We start from the raw sequence: 19771 nt of genomic DNA, 5'->3' as shown, positions 1-19771 counted from the left end.
TAGTCTAGTCTATAGTCTAGTCTATAGTCTAGTCTATAGTCTAGTCTATAGTCTAGTCTATAGTCTAGTCTATAGTCTAGTCTTTAGTATAGTCTATAGTCTAGTCTAAATCTAGTTTTTATAGTGTAGTCTAAGTCTAGTCAATAGTCTAGTCTATAATTTAGTCTATAGTCTAGACTATAGCCTAGTCTATAATCCAGTCTATAGTCTCGTCTATAGTCTAGTTTAATCTATAATTTAGTCTATAGTTAAGTCTATAGTCAAGTCTTTAGTCTAGTCTATAGTCTGGTCTTTAGTCTAGTCTATTGTCTAGTCTATTGTCTAGTCTATAGTCTAGTCTATAGTCTAGTCTATAGTCTAGTCTATAGTCTAGTCTATAGTCTAGTCTATAGTCTAGTCTATAGTCTAGTCTATAGTATAGTCTATAGTCTAGTCTAAAGTCTAGTCTATAGTCTAGTCTATAGTCTAGTCTATAGTCTAGTCTATAGTCTAGTCTATAGTCTAGTCTATAGTCTAGTCTATAGTCTAGTCTATAGTCTAGTCTATAGTCTAGTCTATAGTCTAGTCTATAGTCTAGTCTATAGTCTAGTCTATAGTCTAGTCTATAGTCTAGTCTATAGTCTGGTCTATAGTCTGATCTATAGTCTAGTCTATAGTCTAGACTATTGTCTAGTCTATAGTCTAGTCTAAATTTAATTTTTTTTTTGGAATTGAAAATTAATATATTAATAGATTTAATATTAAAGAGATTTAAACCAGACAACAATAAATAACAACTGTTTGTACAACAAAAAAAAATTGGCTTTTGTTCAGTTTATTATAAAAATGTTTTATTTTTAATTTATAAAACATGTTGAAAATTAAAAAAAAAAACACACACACACACAAACAAATCAGAAAAAATTAACATTTAAATTATTAACAAAAAAACATGAAGTGTGAAAAAATGATTTGTTTGTTAAATGAAATGAACAAAAAAAATTTTAGAAACATGTAACAAATGAGTGATGATGGGATGTAAGTAAAGTGAGAGTAAAATGTATGTGTTTTAATGAAAATGTGCATCCTTAGTGTATGTACATGATAAATAAATTATAAAACAATGATGGTTAAAAAATGTAAAATCACAAAATGTAGAAAAACAAAACACAATTCGTAACAGAAAAAAAATTGTTAAAAAATCAAAAAGCTGCACATTGTAACAAAAAGGGGGGGGGCGTAGAAAAGGCCAGCCAGGCGAACAAATTGTTTATTTAATTATTTTAAGTGTTCTTTGTTAAACTGTTTATTTACTATTCAAAGAAAAAAAGAGCAGTAGAAACAACAAGTTGTTATTGTTGTTTGTGGACAAAAAAAAAACAAACAAACGAACAAACATACAGACAGACAGATCAACCTCTTAAAAGTTGCTGCTGTTGTTGTTCTTTACGAAGTTGTTGTTGTTGTTCATGTATTGCTTGAGTAGTGCGTGTCATTGGGATAAACTTACAGTAAGGCTTACGGGTTTTTTTGCGTAGACAAGAGGCCACATAGCTTTCAAGTTCACGCAATGTTGAGGGTTTCAATGTTTCGAAATCAATTTCAATTTCATCTGGATTAGAGTCGCGCAGCGATGGTTCTCGATTTTGTATAATGTGTACAACGCGTCCTAATTTATCACCTGTTTAGGGGGTGAGGGGAAGGAGAAAAGAAAAGATATAATTTATAATTTAAAACTTATTTTAAAAAGAAATTTTATTTTAAATATAGAACTGACTAAAGTGCGATCCATAGATCAGTCTATGGAACAGACTATAGATCAGTCTATAAAACAAACTAAAGTCTGATTTACAGATCAATATATAACCTAGTCTAAAGTCTTACTATAGATCAGTTTATACGACGGACTTAAGTCTGATCTATAGATCAGTTTGTAGAACGGATTAAACTCTGATCTATAGATAAATATATAGAACAGTTTTAAGACGGATCTATAGATCATTCTAAATCACAAAGTCTGATCTATAGATCAGTTTATAGAAAAGACTATAGTCCGATTTAGAGATCAGTCTACATCACAAACTCTGATCTATAGATCCGACTTTTAGAACAGACTAAATACTGACCTATAGATCAGTATATAGAGCAGACTAAAGATGTATAGATCAGACTATAGAACAGACTAAAGACTGACCTAGAGATCAGTTTATAGAAAAGACTAAAGTATGATCTAGAGAACAAACTAAAGTCTGATCTACAGATCAGTCTATATCACAAAGTCTGATCTACAGATAAAACTTAAGTCAGATCTATAGATCAGTAACCAAGTCAGATCTATAGATCAGTAACCAAGTCAGATCTATAGATCAGTATATATAACAGACCATTCTACAAAACAAACTAAAGTTTGATTAGACTTTAAAACATAAAAACTGTAGATCAAACTTTAGAAACTAAAGATATATATCTATATCTATGATCTATACATCAGTCTTTAAATTAATCTAAAGTCCTCTTTAAAGATCAGTTTAACCTAAGATCCTGTTTACGCAAAACTTACCCGGCAGTTTATTTATATCCAAAGACAATTGTCTCTTTTCATCGTATGACATGGGTTTGGCCGTATCTTCCTCCTCCGAATCGAAGACCATGGCCTGGCTGGTGGGTTTCTTTTTATTGGCACCTCTGGCACCAGCTCCCGAACCAGCACCACCACCTCCAGCAGCTGATGCACTGCCTTTGGTACGTTTTGTGGCCGCTGTCGTTGCTGCTGGCCCCACACCGCTAGCATTTGCTGCTTTGGGTCCCCGTTGACCCTTACTCTTAGCACCTTTACCACCAGCGGCCGCTGTTGCGGGACCCGCTGTTAAACCACCCGGTCCCATGGTAGCACCCTTACCACCCGTACTTATCTGGCCCATCGATATAGCCGAGGCAATCTCATGCCCGTGCATAGTGTTAGCAACACCTGTGGCGACGCCGGCGCCGCCAGGTACCAATGAACCAACTGCTGCCGCCGGCACTATGCCACCGGCTCCCAATGCTCCACCACTGGCAGCAGCCTTTTTCTTTTCCTTCATTTTCTTCTTGGCCTTCTTCTTATTCGAGGCTTCTTCCATTAGTTTACGCATTTCCTCTTGCAAATCGAGCAATTTCGTCTCCAACATCTTCAGTTTCGCATTACGCTCTTCATCCGAATTCGATTCGTTTTCACTATCCGATGACTCGTCTGAGGAGGAATCAGAACCATCATGCTTACCATAGCCGTGATGGGCTGCCGCCGCAGCAACCGCTGCTGCATGGGCATTCGCCACCGGTTCATCGGGTATATTAGCATAACGCATTTCGAAGACATCCTGTAGTTTGCGGCCCATAGCAACGACATCATGATCTGGCGGGTTGTATTTATAGCAGTTGGTGAATATTAATCGCACATCGGCGGCAAACTCGGGTGCACTCTTATACTCGCGATTGTCCATTTTCCGTTTGACGGTACCCAAATCCATGGGCTTTTTAATAATGTCGTGGTAGTCATGCAAACCCAATAGTTCGGCATCGACAGGCTTATAGAAGGGCCAAGCATAGCCTGAATGTTTTTTGGAAAAAAGTTCTTTAAGGATTTCATTGCAGGATTTCAAGGCATCTGATAGTTTTTCCTTGGATTTGGCAGAGCCCGGTACACCGCCGGCACCACCAGCTGCACCAGGCACTCCACCCACACCCATAGGTGACATAGGATAGCCGGTGTCCTGAGAGCAAAAACAAAAACAGATTAATTTTTTTACAATTTCTTTTAGAAGAATGTGAATGTCAAACTACTTTTTAATGTAAAACTAAAATATAAAGGAAGTTTTAGGAAATGTTGGGTTTTTAAGGCGTTACACAGCGTGTTTTGTGAAAGCATGATGATGTTTATAGTTTTAAGGCTTAAGTGATGGACTAGAGGATTTGCTATGATTTAGTTGAGAAAACGTGTGATAGGAAATAGAGGAATTTTAAAATGCTTGGGATGTTTGGCGAAAGAAATGTTCTAAATTTAAAAAAAATATATATTTAAACAAAAGAGTGATGTATTTGGCTAAGATGACTTTTTTAACCCTTCACCAAAGACTATTTTAATAAAAAATAATAAAATTATTAAAGATCAGTCTAATGAACCGGCTCAAGACTGTTCAACAGAGGACTGGCCATAGAACTGACTAAAGTCTATAGATAACTCTAAAGTGCAGACTAAAATCTGATCTATTGATCAATATATAGAAGAGATTAAAGTCTGATCTATAGAGATCACTCTGAAGAACAGATCTATAGAGATCAGTCTGTAGAATAGACTAAAATCTGATCAATAGAATCAGTCTATACAACAAACTTAAGATCAGTTTATACAACAGACTTAAGATCAGTCTATACTACAGACTTAAGATCACAAACAAACAAACTTAAGTCTGATATATAGATCAGTCTATACAACAGACAAAAGTCGAATCTATAGATCATTGTATAAAGTTATGACTCACAAAGATGAAGAGTGTACAAAAAAAGTACTTTTTTTCTTTCTTCCTCACACACAATACACACATACACACACACATCATGCCCCAACACGTTGGCCTACCTTTTTGCCTACCTGTCGATTGGACTCACGCCTCGTTGCGATTTTCGCACTCTTTGAGTCGATTTGTGCATACGGTGATTCAAATGCATTTGCAGTAGGTGTCGTAGTGTCAGCCTTTCTTTTAACACCTTTTTTCATTTTAGCCGGTTGCTGAGGAGGTATAACGGCGTCCACACCGGCCGCTGTACTATTCACATGATACGCAGGTACGGTAGCCGCAGCAGTTGCCAAAGCAGCAGGATTGGCACCACCACCACCCGCAGCTGTAACACTGCCATCGAGCAGCGTTGAATTGACTCCGGCTGCGCCTGCGCCAACACCAGCTGCTGCACCTGCAGCAGAGCCCACTAAAGACACATGAGTAGCCACACCGCCCGGTGGTAGTATACTGGCTCCAGGTAGTAAGGTACTGGGAGCTCCGGTTGCTAGAGCCGTTGTTGTTGTATTCGTACTGCCGGGTACAGTTTGTGGTGCCACGGTGGCGATCGGTGGTATGCCGGGTGTGGAGGCGGGTGTACCACCGGAGGACGAGACAGTGCCACCCATAGCGGAAAGGGGTCGTGCAGCGCTGGCTGCAACAGCTCCAGCACCACGTCCAGAACTGGCAGGCGTGGTGGGTGCAGTTAATAGTGATGCATTGGCCGAGGCAGGAGGTTTGGGACCCGAACGTGGTTTCTTTTTACCACCACCTTTCGGCGTCACCGGTTCCAATTCGATTTCCTCCTTAGGCATGGCTTCCAATTTCTGTAGAAATACTTTTTCCAAAGTTTGTGCCATAACCACCACATCCTCGCCGGGCTTATTGTAAACATAACAATTTGAGAACATTATATTTAAATCCTGTATAGCTTCTTTAGCCGTCCAATAGTAATTGTTCTCTAGCCGTTTCTTAACCGTACCCAAATCCATGGGTTGTTTAATGATCTTATGATAGTCGGGCAGGTTGAGTTTTTTGGCATCGACCGGTTGTTGGAATGGCCAAGAAAAATGATGCTTCCAGACGGCTTTCATAACCGTCTTAATGAGATACTGTAATTGATTTGTATTGCGTCCCGGTCGATCGGGTGGTGGTACAGTTGGTGGCTGAACAATGCCATTAACTGGCTCCACATAGGGTTCATTACGTGGCGGTGGTTCTTGCGACATTTTGCAGTTTGTTTTTTCGTTTAAATTAAACAATCCAGTTTGTATGTATTATTATTGTTGTTGTTATTTCCTTTCCTCCCTTACAAACTTAACACTCCTTTAGTTTTTAGTTTTTTTTATTGGTTTTAAGGTTAGTTTTGTGCACAAACACCAACCTTGAGGTATGTTTTAAATTTATTGTTTTTGTAATTTTATATACAAAATATGTTAATTGTGCTTAATTTTATTTAAAATTTTTTTACAGCAAGGAGCTGCTGGCTTTCAAGTAGGGGAGGATTTTAACAATATTTTGTTTAAGAATTAAACTGTTCACTACTTTTTTTTTGTAATTTGCTGTTTTTGTTTTGTTTTATTTTGAAAATTAAGTGGGAAGTTTTAACAGTTTTGTAAAGCTTTTACAAAATGTCTTTTTATTGTTTGTTTTTCTTTTGTGTAAACTTTGAAAGGAGAATTCTTTTTTTTTTTAAGAAAGAGAATAAGTTTTTACATTAAACTTTAAACTCTCATAAAGAGTTTTTTTCTTAACGTTTAAGGTTTTTTACTTTTCTCTTTTCTTTTGGATCACTTCTCCCTTCTTTTTTCTTTATAACCACACTCTCGTGTCGTGCTGTGTCTCTAAGGAAGGGAAATTTTAGTGTTTTTTTGATCACTCTCACTTATTTAACATTTAGCAGTTGTTGTTGTAACAAAAAAAATTAAAATGAAATTAATTATAATAATAATAACAATTGTTTGCGTTGTAGTTATAAAAGCCAACAACACTTTATTTTTGTTGTTTGTTGATTGTTTGTTTGTTTGGTTGGTTTTGTGTTAAGTTTCAAATCCTTTTCTGTAGTCTGGAGTTTTGATAGAGTAGTTTATATATAATGCTGTACATATCTATAGTAGTAAGATGATTTGTGGCCATATACTGCTGCTGTAATTGTTTGACGGTTGCTGTTGTAGGCCGCATTTTAGGGCAAAAATAATCTAAAGTTAAAAACGAAAAAGAAATAGGAAAAAAGTTAAAAATTTAATTAAACAATAACAAAAAAAAAACTCTTTAAAAACCTCAGCAACACAAGTATTTCTTAAAAGTTTCAAATTTCAAACTATTAAGGGTGGGTTTTTCAGAAAACAAAAAAAAACATAAAACAATGATTTCGAAAGAACAAAAACTTAATATTTTCAGTAAATTGCAATTTTTTGTTTTATTTATTATTGTTTTAAATGTTTATTTAACAATTTTCCAAAATTTTTTCACTTAACAAAATTATTATTTACAAAACATAAACATAAACAGCTGTTTATTGTTTATGTTTTTGAGTGAAAGGTTGGCAATACTAACAAAGTTAAGTGAACTTAAATTCATAATTGAAAAACACAATCAACGGTTAAAATCCGCCTAAATTTGTTTCGACAAATTTAACTGAGTAGAAACACAATAAACAAGATTTCCAGATAAACTCTAGAAATCTTAAACTAAACTTTGAAACAAACTTAAGAAATTCATCACTAAAATTGCTGAGAATTTGTAAAAAGTGTGGTCAAATGTAAAAACATTTCTTTGCTTCCCAACTTACCAATACATTTACAGCAAATAGTATTTAAAGTCAGCTTAGAATTGTAAACATTTTTGTTGCTGTTGTTGTGATTGTTGTTTTACTTTGTAATTATAGTATAACAAACAATTATTTGTAAAATATTTACACCAAATTTGCTGTTGTTGTAGATTTGTTATTTGCTATTTTTCTTGTAAAATTACAAATTTATTGGAGATTGTTTTTTGTTAAAAGTCTTTTGGGAGTTTCTGTTTTTTTGTTTTTAACTTATATTAATGTGTAATTATTACAATATATGTATAGGTATATAATTCTGAAGCATTCACTCTGGAGACGTCAATGTTAAAAAAGGTAGTTTTGTAATTGTTGTGGATGTTATACTGTAAAGAGAAAGAAAAAAGGATAAGTTATAATTATAATAAAAAATTAATTGATAATTAAAATAATTATAAATCTTGTCAATATTCTCCACTATATCTATAGATCAGTCTATAGAAGAGAATATAAACTGATCTCTAGGTAAAGGTAAAGCATTATCTATTGATCAGTTTATAGAATTTATTAAGCCTGATCTATATATCAGACTTTAGATTGATCTATATATAGATCTGATCTATAGATCAGTCTAAAGTACAGACTAAAGTCTGATCTATAGATCAGTCTATAGAAAAAAAACTAAAGTCTCATCTCTAAATCAGTCTATAGAACAAATTAAAGTCTGATCTCCAAATCAGTCTATAGAACAGACTAAAGTCTAATCTCTAGATCAGTCAATAGAACAGACCTATGTCAGATCTATAGATCAGTCGGAATAAAGTCCCATCTATAGATCAGTCTTTAGAACAGACTAAAGTCTGATCTATAGATTAGTCTACAGAATATATTTAAATCTTATCTATAGATCAAAATGTGATCTATTAATCAGTCTACAAAAAAGACTAAAGTCTGATCTAAAGATCAGTCTATAAAACAAACTAAAGTCTGATCTAGAGATCAGTCTATAGAACAGACTAAAGTCTGATACAAAGATCAGCCTATAGAACAGACCTAAGTCTGATCTGTAGATCAGTCTATAGAACAGACCTAAGTCTGATCTATAGATCAGTCTATAGAACAAACTAAAGTCTGATTTATAGATGAGTCTATAGAACAGACTGAAGTCTGGATCTATAGATCTGTTTATAGAAGAGACTATAAAGTATTATCTACAAATAAGTCTGTGCAACAAACTAAACACTGATCAAAAGATCAGTTTAAGGGACAAACTAAAGTCTGAAGTCTGATCAGTCTAAAGAACAGACTAAAGTCTGCTCATTCTAAAAAACAAACTAAAGTCTAATCAGTCTAAAGAACAGACTAATGTCTGATCAATCTATAGAACAGATTAGAGTATGATCAACCTATAGAATAGACTTAAGCCTGTAAAGTAAGGATTAGATTAGACTATTCTTTAAAGAAACAACTTTCCCAATATATTGAGAGTTGTCATAAGATTTCAATAATTATCGAATTTGGATTTGAAAACTTCAAATAATATGATCAGATGTAATAAAATGTGTGATTAGTTTTGTGTTCCATCTACAAAACGATTCATGAAATCAATGAAATTTCTATTAGAACCCCGATTATTGAGAAACATAACTAAAAACGATAATAAAGACCTCTTAAAAATTATTACAAATAATTCCAATTCTTTTCTCTGCTTCATCTTCCCACCGATTGCGTTCATTAGTCTTTTCGTGATTACTTTTTAATACAACAAAACAACAAACATGTATCCATCAAAGAGTAGTAAATAATAAGAACAACAACAACAATAGAATAGCGTAACAATAACACTAAATTTATCAACAAAGTATATCAATATAAACAAAAACAAATGCAAAATGTCAAACAAAAGCGACTTTGCGATTATCGCTACACCGACGGAACAAAGAGAACTAGAATGTTTTGTTGTTAAAACAAATTTCCAAAGAGTCTTTAAAAACAGAATTGGATCTTCGCTCCGGAAGGACCCGATTCACAATCGGCCAAAGATTGTCAACTCAGCAACAGCTAGTTGTTAGTTTAAAAGGGTTGTATATCAATGTATACATCCACTCGGAGACCCAAAGTTCCATTGTGAATAGCAACAGCTATATCCCCAAAGAACAACATCATGTTACAACCAACTTGTTACAACAACAGAGTCAAAATCAAGTATGCATCGATTAGTAAAGATGACAGAAGAACGAGCGGAGGAACAAACAACGCAAAATTTCTTAGTATTACAAACAACAGTTTCAATACCTAATCCCCCTCTTTAAAATGTGTAGGGTACAACAAAAAAACTGTAACCAAAGCAGTCACAGTCATATGATAAACAGTTGTTGTGAGTGAATTGCAAAAATGAAAGAAAAAAATAAACGAAAAATAATTCACACTAACTGAAAAGAAAACAAAATAAAATATTTTAAACAATAAACTTTCTCTTTTTTTTTGGTCTTTCAATTTTAGCATAATAAAAAAAAGGTTGTAATAATAATTTAAATTAAAAATAACTTGCAATTTTTTATTTTTTTGGAGGAAATTATTTAAAAACAAAAAAATTTTAAATTTTAAAAAGGAAACTTTCACAAAATAACAACAAAAGTAATAATAATTAAAAATATTTTATAAAAACACACAAATTAAAGAAATATTTGTATAAACCGGCTTAAAATAAAACTAATTTAAAAATTTTACTTTATTCTCAATTAACTTTTTAATGATTTTGATACTTAAGAACTAATCCTTCATTTTGTAAACATAGAAACATAGTTGCCAATAATGTTTTCTTTAAAATAAAACACAAAACAAAAAAAATTTCTCCAAAAAACCATAAGTAGGTATTTTCCAAAATATACCTACATCCTTAAATTTCTGCCAAATAACAAATTACAACAATAAAAACAGAAAAAATTCATGAAAACATTTCATTTCAAAAAAATAAAGAAAAGCAAAAACAAAAAAAAACACACACATATATATATAGTTGGCCTTTTCTAACAACATAAACTTACTATACACACACGACGCAAACAGCGACTGAGACGTAAATGTCAGACAGCAGCAAAAAGACAAATATAGTACAGTAGACTATTTGGTTGATAACTCTCGGCAATATTCGGCTTTTATATTATGTTTTCAATAACATTTTGTATTTCTGTGTATATATCAAAGAATGTTGATGATGTTGACGTCAACGTTTAACTCTCTGCCTAAACACTGCAGAGAACAGTATAATGGAAAAATAGCAATAATTAAAAGAAAGACAAGAAAAAAAAATAACACAACGCTGACTGCAATATACACAATATTGTAGGTAGGTTGTTGTTGTTGTTGCTGCTGCTTTTGATAATAGTACAAAAATCAAGGCAATACTTCAGTAACAAGCAGCAGTAGAAAACTAAATAACAAAAACATATATGTAAATAAATTTGTATGTATGTAGAAATTACGAACTCTATTTTATATGGAACCACTTTTTTTCTTTTCTCCTTTCTTTCATCAACTGCTGCCCTTATAAAATGCTGCTTCTTCATTTTTCATTCTTTTTTTTTTCTTCATGCATATTAGCAAATTTTCTTTTTTTTCACTTATGCTTTAAGCAATTTTCATTCATTTTTCTTTTAAAAATTTATATTTACAAGAAACTACTTGTTATAATTTATAATATTTTTATAACAATTTATATTAAAAAGCTAATTTTATTTATTTCTTTTACAAATTTTATAATTTTAACTTCTTACACTACACACACACAACGAACAACGGCAAAGCAACGACGACGTACAACGGACGTGCTGTAGTATAAGCAAAAGAAAATGTGTAAAATAAAAAAAATATTTTTTTGACATACATATGAGTGAGCATGTCAACCGTCTAGTTGGAAATCAACAAATTCTATAGGATTATCTCTTTCTTACGCAGGTAAATTTAGCTGTAAAACTCTCTTGAAAATGGCGGTAGAAATATTTTTAGTACTAAAAGGAAAATTGACAAAAAAAAAGAAGACAAATATATTGACAAAACATTGATGAGTTGACAATTGTACTCTTTTTCTTTTCTGTTAGACGCTTGAAAACTCTATACAGTGTTGTATTTAATGGGTCAGAAAATGTTTTTTTCCTTCTACACGACTTGTGCACGCACAGTGTAAACAAGAAGAAAAATGAAAATAAAAGAGAATATTTTGTTTACGTTTTTTTCATTTGTTGTTTGTTATGTTGTTTTTCTTTTTTTAGATAAATAAAAATAAAAACTATTGAAGAACTTTAGGTTTATTTAGGATATAAAGAATATTTAAAAAGATTTATTTAAAAGATAACAGAGATTAATGTTATACAAATAGCTTTAATAGAAAAAGAAGAAAACACTTGTTGAAAATATTCAATATTTTTGTGAAAACACTAAATTATTTTTTATATTTTGCAGTTTTTAAAAAGAATACGTAAAGGTGGTTTAATAAAACATTGAAAATACGAAATATTCCTTAATATTTTCAAAGGAAATTTAAAAATTGCATTAAAAATAAATAAAATATCAGTATAATTATTAAATAAATCATTAAAAACATCTTCAATGTTCTATGGAGCACAAAACTTGAATTCCTGTTATGAAATTTATGTCATATTCGTAAATTGTTTCAATAAGAAAGTGGTGCTTATAGCCGGTATTATCAGGACTACAAATTGACCTGATAATACCGGCTATAGACTAATGTACAATTCCATGAGGTTACAGAGAAGTTTAACAGACTAATAACTGATGTATAGTACAGACTAACTGATCGATCAGTAGTAGTTGATATATTTTTAGGTCTCACTTATAGTCCAGACTATAGTTTCTGATATTAGACTGATGGAAACAACAAAGTAGAGATTTTTAATTTGACCAGGTTTTAAAGGTATAGTTGAGACTTTAACAATCCAAACTATAAATTGATTTATAATCCAGACTATAGATTGATCTAAAGACCATACTATAGACGAATATATAAACTATATACGACTTTATAAAGAACTTTAAACTAATCTATTGTCCAGACTTTTAGACTCATCTATAGTCTACTATGTTAACCAACGAACAACTAAGATCTAAGAAGGAACTATAATTTAGACATTAGAATTATCCATAGACGAAACTATTTAGACCAATCCACACAGTAAATATTTATGACAGAAATTAAACTATTGTATAGTCGGATTTATAGTCCAGACTTTAATCTAATCTAAAGTCCAGGCTTTATACTGTTCTTTAGTACTGACTTTAAACTGATCTATAGTATAGACTTTAAAACGAACTTTACTAATGACTGATATATAATGCAGTCATTATTATAGTGATCAATAGTCCAGACTTTAAGACTGAACTATAGACCAAAACTAATTTCAAAATCAAAATTATACAACAGACTTTAAAATAACTTTTTGTCTAGACTAAAAGACTGCTTAACAGTCTACTCTATAACATGTTCACGACTATAACAGGATTTACCATCCAAACTATAAACTGATCTATAATTCTGTCTATTACAAAAACAAAAAAAAATCTGTAGTTTTTGAAATGTAGTCGAGTTAAAGTTTGAAAGTTTTTAGTTTTAGAAATTAACTAAGATCTAGTGTTATGACCTGTGAGAGATAGCTTAAAAACTTAATGAAATCTTAAAGACTGACAACTATACAGTTTTATAAACCCAAATAGATCCTAAAAATATGTCATTAGAATCTTATAACTTATTTATTTGTTGAATAGAAGAGTTTTAATAACTATCGCTGATCGTTGTGTAAATCTAATTGTTAAAGCCATGATACACAGTTGTCAGATCTTACAACGTTGCTAGAACTTATAGTGACGGCTTTAAAAGCCTTGATACACAGTTGTCAGATCTTACAACGTTGTCAGTAAAATGTTTAGAAAATGTCTAAATATCGTCTGAACTTACAAATTTTCTTCTGCAACGTTGTAAGAAAATATTGCAAGACAAAATTTGTAAGTTGACAGCACTATAGGAGATTTTCTGAACATTTTGCTGCCAACGTTGTAAGATCTAACAACTGTGTATACATAGCATTAGTAGGGACAACGCAAGCTACCAATTCTACATACAGAACAATTTTGTAATAAATTTGACTTAATCGACCCTCTATATTCTATCTGATATTTCTACTATATTTTATATATTCAATTTATTTAGAAAGACAAAAATAACAATTTAAAAACATTGTTTTTTTATTATAACGTTAAAAATTTATTGAAAAGAAAAAAAATCGTAAAATGTTTATTTGTTTTAAGTTAAGAAAGTAATTTAGTCATTACATTGCAACACTTAAATACTATTTTTTGCAACTGTGTAAGGAAAAAGACAATAAAGAAACCCGTAATATTTTGACATTTCTCTATATTTATAAAAAAAGAGTAATAATTTGAAAAACAATTGTTTTTTCAATTTAAAATTTAATAAAAATAATTGATGTTTTATACAAAAACAAAACAAATTAAATATTTTAATTAAAATATCAATAATTACCATTAAAAATGTATATAGTAGTTGTTGTTGTTTTATTTTTTCTTTTGTTGTATTATCCAAAATGTCTGGGTTTTCTATGTTATTGGTTACAGATGTTTGGGTTTAGTTAAATCCTTTTTTGAGGATGAGTAGTAGGCTTTTCTTCTCTATATTTTTTTGTTGTTGTTTATATATTATAGGATAAGATTAATACTTTATATTTTCATTGAGATGATGAGATGTTATTTCTAATATTATATATTCTTATATTTTATGATGTCAAGCAAGCAGCAGACATGCCTTGTATTTCTTTCTCTGTATATTTACAATAATAACAAAATGCTTTTTTTATATTTCTTTTTTTTTAAATTATATTTTATGGAATCTTTTACAAAATTTCACACGCACAAGCTTATTTCTTGGTTTAACTATGACTAAAACTCTAAAATAATTTGAAAAAAAAAAACAATATTTTAATTAATTGTTTTGTTAGATATGTATATAGGTATGTATTAATTTTATGCTATTAAGACTGCCGGGCAACAACTAAAAACACTAACAAACACAAGTAAACTCTATTGTCTTCTTCTTTTTCTTTTATAAAAGAAAAAAAATTGACAATTTTACCAACGTTCAAACATACGTACGCAGCAAATATATATACAGACTTTATTCGTTTATACTCTCACACACATTTTCGTTTACATACATATGTATCCACTAAACAATTCGCATATACACGCGACTACACACAACGATGTTAAACAGTGAAATTTTTTTCTTTATAACTTTTTCGTTTTTTTTTTTTTTTGTAATTTTATATTTTTTCCCCCGTTTTATTTAATTTTTATTAAGACTTGTTATATTTTTTACTTATTCTAAGAGACACTCTATCGAAAAAAAACACAAAAATATATTTAAAATAATGTTGTTGCTACTTTTTTTCCGACCCATCATTCGTTGAGTTTTTTTACTCCTTTTTTTTTCTTCGCGTAGTTTCTCTGTTCTGTTGCCCAGCGGAGTCTCACTTTTTTCAAACACTTTTTTTCAACATTTAATTTATAATTTTGCACTTTATTTCTTTGTTATGCACTAAAGCTTACTTTAAAGTATTGATTTTTATAAAATTTTTATTTCTTTAAACAATTTTTACACTATTTTATTAAAAATTTTCTGCACAACGAACGCGCACCCGACCGAAAGAACGCGGGTTTTCATCAAATATACATTTTATTTTTCGAAATTACTCACGAGTAAAATAGGGTATGAAAATCTTTTTACTAAACTATCTATCTCTTTCTCTCTTTCGTACTAAATGCATTGTTTTGAAGTGTGTAAGAAAGTATAAGCTATAGTTAAACAAATATGAAAAAGGGAGCTACAAAGAGTACTACGTGTTTGTACTAAAAAAATAAGTATTAATAATGAAACAAAATGGCTGTCTTTTCTTTTAAGCATTTTACTCAAGGAAAAAAACATGTTAATTTTTAAAATCCTAAATCTTTTTTACATGTTTTCCTATAAATGAAAAAAAATCATAATTTTTATAAAATTTTCCTTAGTTTTCTTAATAACTTAAGCTAAAATTTTCTTTAAACAAAAAAAGATTTATTTTCTGCCTAAAATCAAGGCGTTTTTTTTCGTTTTTCTCATGGGTTTTTCGTTCGGGGCAGAAGAATAACCACCATTTTTATTTGCTTTACAATTTCATCACATTTTAATTTTGTGGCTTCTTACATTTGTTTTCAACGTTATTTAATATTTAACACTCTTTTTGTTTAATATTTTTTATTATTTTCTTTAATAAACGTTTATGTTTTACAAAATAATGCAATTTTTTCCATTAACTAAAATGTGAATATAATATTTTTTTAACAAAATCTTTGGGTTATCCACCATTTTCGAACTTGTCTAAAAATTTTCAATGAATTTCGAAAAATTGTCATTATAAAGCAAATACAGAGTTGCCGTACATTAGCAATTTTTGTTCTTTTTTTCATTTGTGTAAAGAAACGAAAATTTTTATTAAATAGTTAACATTAGCTTTTAACTAATTAATATTAAATAAATAAATGTTATATATGATAATTTGCACATTTTGTCTAAAATAAATAGTAAGTACTAAATTTATTTCTGTCAAGTATTGCCAGTTTGAAAAAACTAAACAAAAACAGAGTTGTTTTCAAAGTTATAAAATTACATATATATTAGGTAGGGTTCCATAAATCGACTTTCGAATAATCGAACAATCGACTTTTTGACGAAAAAAGTCGAAGTCTATGAAAAATGTCGAAAAGTCGACTTTGTAAATAAAAGTCGAAAAGTCGGAAAGAGTGAGAAAGTCGAAAAAAGTCGGAAGAAGTCGAAAATAGTCGGAAAAAGTCGAAAATTGTCAAAATAAGTCAAAAAAAAGTCGGAAAAAGTCGAATGTCGAAAATAGTCGAAAAAAGTAAAAAAATTGAAAAAAGTAGAAAAGTCGAAAAAAGTCAGAAAAGTCAAAAAAAGTCGGAAAGTCAGAAAAAGTCGAAAAGTCGACTATTTAATTTACTAAAAGTCGAAAAAAGTCGGAAAAGGACGAAAAAAGTCGAAAAGTCGGAAAAAGTCGAAATATCGAACAATTGACTTTTTGTCAAAAAAAGTCGAAAAGTCGAAGCCGACTATTTTGTTGCAAAAAAGTCGATAACTCGACTATCGTCTATGAAAAAGGTCGAAAAGTCGACTTTGTAAATAAAAGTCGGAATGTCGGAAAAAGTTGAAAAAAGTCGGAAGAAGTCGAAAAAATCGGAAAAAGTCGAAAATAGTCGGAAAAAGTCGAAAAGTCGGAAAAAGTCGAAAAATCGACTATTTATAAAATATTAAAAGTCGAAAAATCGACTTTTAATTAAATGAAAAAAGACGGAAAATCGAAAAATCGACTTTTAATTAAGTATAAAAAGTCGAAAAGTCGACTTTTCAAAATTGCAAAAAGTCGACTTTTCGTTTCAACTATAGAACCCTAATATATATTATAAAAATTATTTAGTATATGAACATAACATATATAATATTAAATTATTAATAAAAATCTCCTTTTTAAGTTTTTAGTATCGTTTTTGATTTTATAATATACTGCCACTAAAAACAACTCTGCATAGCTAAATGTGTGTGTCAGACAAATATCTGTGCCGCCGAAGGAAATTTAAAATCCGCATTCTATTATATACATATATACATGAAAAAATATGGGCCGATTCTCATAAAACTTGATAGAAGGATTTAATTGTAATTTTTAAGAATTAATCAAATGTAATTTTTTTTTTAATATTTTACCTTGTTTTTATTTTTTTCATTCCTACATAATTTCTCACATAACTTTTGTAATTGCTCTGTTTTGTTGTTATTTGCTTCCAAAAATCTAGCTTTTTTATCTCTCGAAAACCATTTTTATTCAAAATCGTTGATAATTTAAAAATTTATACATATTCAAGAACTTAGCCGGCTTTCAGTCAATTTTAATCCGTCGCCAATATATTTAGTGACAGCCGCCGTCATCGTAATATTTTGCCGGCGAAGGGTTCTGTATCAGACTCAACTGGTCTACAAAAAAAAAGAGTAAACGCAATAGATTTTGCAAAAAATTTAATAAATAGAAAATTTTATTTTAATATAACTTCAAAAAAGCAACTAATTTAAAATGCCACGTGGTAAATATGTAAATCATAAAGGACGCAGCCGCCACTTTACCTCACCCGAAGAATTGCAACAGGAAAGTGAAGAGGAGAGCACCAGCAGTGAAGAGTCATCGGGCGAGGAGGAGGAGGAAAGACCTAGTGGCAGCAGCAATAGAGCACGCGGTGCCAAACCAAAATCTATTGCTGCTCCTGCTGGTAAAATGCCCACAAGCAGTGAAGAATCCGATGAAGATTCTGAAGATGATCGTGGTGCTAATAAAGGTGTCGCTGGCCTAATTGAGATAGAAAATCCCAATCGTGCTGTCAAAAAGGCCACACAAAAAATCACCAAACTTAGCTTAAACCCTGATGAGCCACCACCCAAGCCCGAATTGTCCCGTAGAGATCGTGAACAAATCGAAAAGCAAAAGGCCCGCCAGCGTTATGAGAAATTACATGCTGAAGGCAAAACGGCTCAAGCTAAAGCAGATTTGGCACGTCTAGCATTAATAAGACAACAACGTGCTGATGCCGCTGCCAAACGGGAAGCAGAATTAAAAAAGAAAGCAGCCGATGACAAGAAAGCCGCAGCAAAAGCATAGTCTGTGAGGCCGAGTAATGCTAATCCTGGCAACAATTTCTTCATCTTTCATATATAATTTTTTTTTTAATTACTATTAGTAAACAAATATTTTTTTCTATATAATTAAAATAACTAAACAATTGCAATGTTTTTTTATATATAATATATAAAAAATATATACAAAAATATATTTTAAATGCTCTCCAATTGTTTTTTTTAATTAACTAGCAGTTAAACATCGTTTCCATACATTTTATAGCAAAAAATTGTGTTTTTCCACTTCAATTTGTAGTAATCTGAAATACTTTTAGCAGTCCCAGAAAATCTTTCACAACAATGTATTTCTTTAGTTTAGTGTACAATATCTTTATTATTATATACTTAAAATAACTACTAACAATCTTAAAATATATGATTGTTTACACCCACGCTCAAACTATACCCCATACTTCTTCAAAGGCACTGCATAATTTCGAACAGGCTATAGCTCCAGATAAAGGATAATTACTTATCGAAAATAATGCCTCCGTATAGTCACTTTTCAGAACACCATGAGCAAAAGCACCCACAACCAATACAATGGGTTCCTCTTCATCGTCCTCGTTGATCTTTTTCGGCACCAAATCTTTAATGTTTGTTAATAATTTACCGGAAAATGACATGGCATACTTTTTACAACCCACCGGCAGATGATCGGTAATGGGATTCTTAATAACTTTCATTAGTTTGGTAGAGGTGTCATTGGCCCGTATGGAAAATTTATGCAACAATTGTACCATTAAGCCGGCAAAACGTTTAAAAGTTCTGGGTATTCTGGTCTGTGGATTAATTTCGATTAGAACATTACGTTCGGTACGTATGTAAACTTGTAAAAGACCCGCCCGATTAAGGGGTGAATCGAATAGCATGAGCAAACACTGATGTGTTATATCGGGACGGCAGGAACCGGGATCACGATTATTTTTACGCATTATATTGGCATGATCATCACAATTAAGTAATTCAAAAGTATTGCCTACCTGTAATTGAAAGAAATTATTGTAAATTGTTCTTATTTATTTCCATATTAATAATTTTAACTTACTTTAACTGTTTCCAATTGTGCTCCATCCAATACAATAATCAGTCTTTTTTCCATGGCCCTTAGGTGACTGGTCTTTAAATGTTTTTTCGTCAAATCAAATTCTGGATCATCTTCCTTATGACCTTGAAATTTACGTTTTTTATTAATTAATTTGCCTTTACCGCCCATTTTTTAGAGGAATTTTTCAAAATTCTTTTTTATTTAAAGAAACTGTTTTGTTTTTGTTGCCTTCTACACGTGTGTTTGAAAAAAAATGTAAATAGTAATAGAAAGTAATGCTACCAGATGTTTATACAGCAATTTAAGCGTTTTTAGTTTGATGAAATGAAAATGTATATAAAAGGAAACTTAATTACCAAAATTAAGTTTACTTAGTAAAAATTTATACAAAATTGTTATAAATTTATATATGTACATATTTTTTCCATAAAACAAGTTTTATTACATTAAAAATATATTACATTTAGTGGCAGTACTAAAAAATGCTGTTTTAAATAATGATATTGCCACATCGATTTAATATTTTCAACGTAAACAAGTGATTAAACAACCCTGTTATTAACTTAACAGCTGTTTAAAAGAGAATTTATTGCAAATGTTAGCAGTGATACATCTCACTTATATCTTTGTAACTCTAAAATGTC

At 30.9% G+C, this 19771-nt stretch overlaps 3 protein-coding genes across 3 annotated transcripts in view; 1 reads left to right on the top strand and 2 right to left on the bottom strand.

Moving 5' to 3' along the window:
• The window catches only part of LOC111686158 (homeotic protein female sterile-like), a 40142-nt gene extending 24736 nt beyond the window's left edge, over positions 1-15406 (bottom strand). The window contains exons 1-6 of the mRNA XM_046945453.1: positions 14914-15406; positions 13832-14252; positions 7303-7661; positions 4595-6709; positions 2540-3728; positions 1397-1660 (exon numbers count right to left, since the gene is read on the bottom strand). Of these exons, the coding sequence (XP_046801409.1) occupies positions 1397-1660; positions 2540-3728; positions 4595-5740 (2599 nt within the window). The 5' untranslated portion in view covers positions 5741-6709; positions 7303-7661; positions 13832-14252; positions 14914-15406. The remainder of the gene's footprint in view (positions 1-1396; positions 1661-2539; positions 3729-4594; positions 6710-7302; positions 7662-13831; positions 14253-14913) is intronic.
• Positions 15407-17351: 1945 nt separating this feature from the next.
• On the top strand, positions 17352-18233 carry LOC111686166 (28 kDa heat- and acid-stable phosphoprotein). Its single transcript, XM_023448479.2, has one exon. The coding sequence runs from the start codon at positions 17484-17486 to the stop codon at positions 18060-18062; it is 579 nt and encodes a 192-aa protein (XP_023304247.2). The 5' UTR covers positions 17352-17483; the 3' UTR covers positions 18063-18233.
• A 120-nt stretch (positions 18234-18353) lies between these two features.
• Positions 18354-19363, bottom strand: LOC111686165 (ribosomal RNA small subunit methyltransferase NEP1). Its single transcript, XM_023448478.2, has 2 exons — positions 19128-19363; positions 18354-19062 (listed from the first exon to the last, which is right to left on the bottom strand). Exons 1-2 carry the CDS (start codon positions 19293-19295, stop codon positions 18475-18477), a joined length of 756 nt encoding a protein of 251 aa, XP_023304246.2. The 5' UTR covers positions 19296-19363; the 3' UTR covers positions 18354-18474.
• Between the last annotated feature and the right edge of the window lie 408 nt (positions 19364-19771).

This window comes from Lucilia cuprina, chromosome 3 (genome assembly GCF_022045245.1).
Source record: "Lucilia cuprina isolate Lc7/37 chromosome 3, ASM2204524v1, whole genome shotgun sequence".
NCBI lineage: Eukaryota > Metazoa > Arthropoda > Insecta > Diptera > Calliphoridae > Lucilia > Lucilia cuprina.
The sequence above is the reverse complement of the archived record's forward strand: the minus strand, read 5'-3'. Positions and strand labels throughout refer to the sequence as shown.

Coding starts and splice junctions, on each gene's coding strand:
- LOC111686166 (XM_023448479.2), top strand. CDS start 17,484: ATGCCACGTGGTAAATATGTAAATCATAAAGGACGCAGCCGCCACTTT.
- LOC111686165 (XM_023448478.2), bottom strand. CDS start 19,295: ATGGGCGGTAAAGGCAAATTAATTAATAAAAAACGTAAATTTCAAGGT. Junction 19,063..19,127: donor CACAATTGGAAACAGTTAAA/GTAAGTTAAAAT, acceptor TTTCAATTACAG/GTAGGCAATACTTTTGAATT.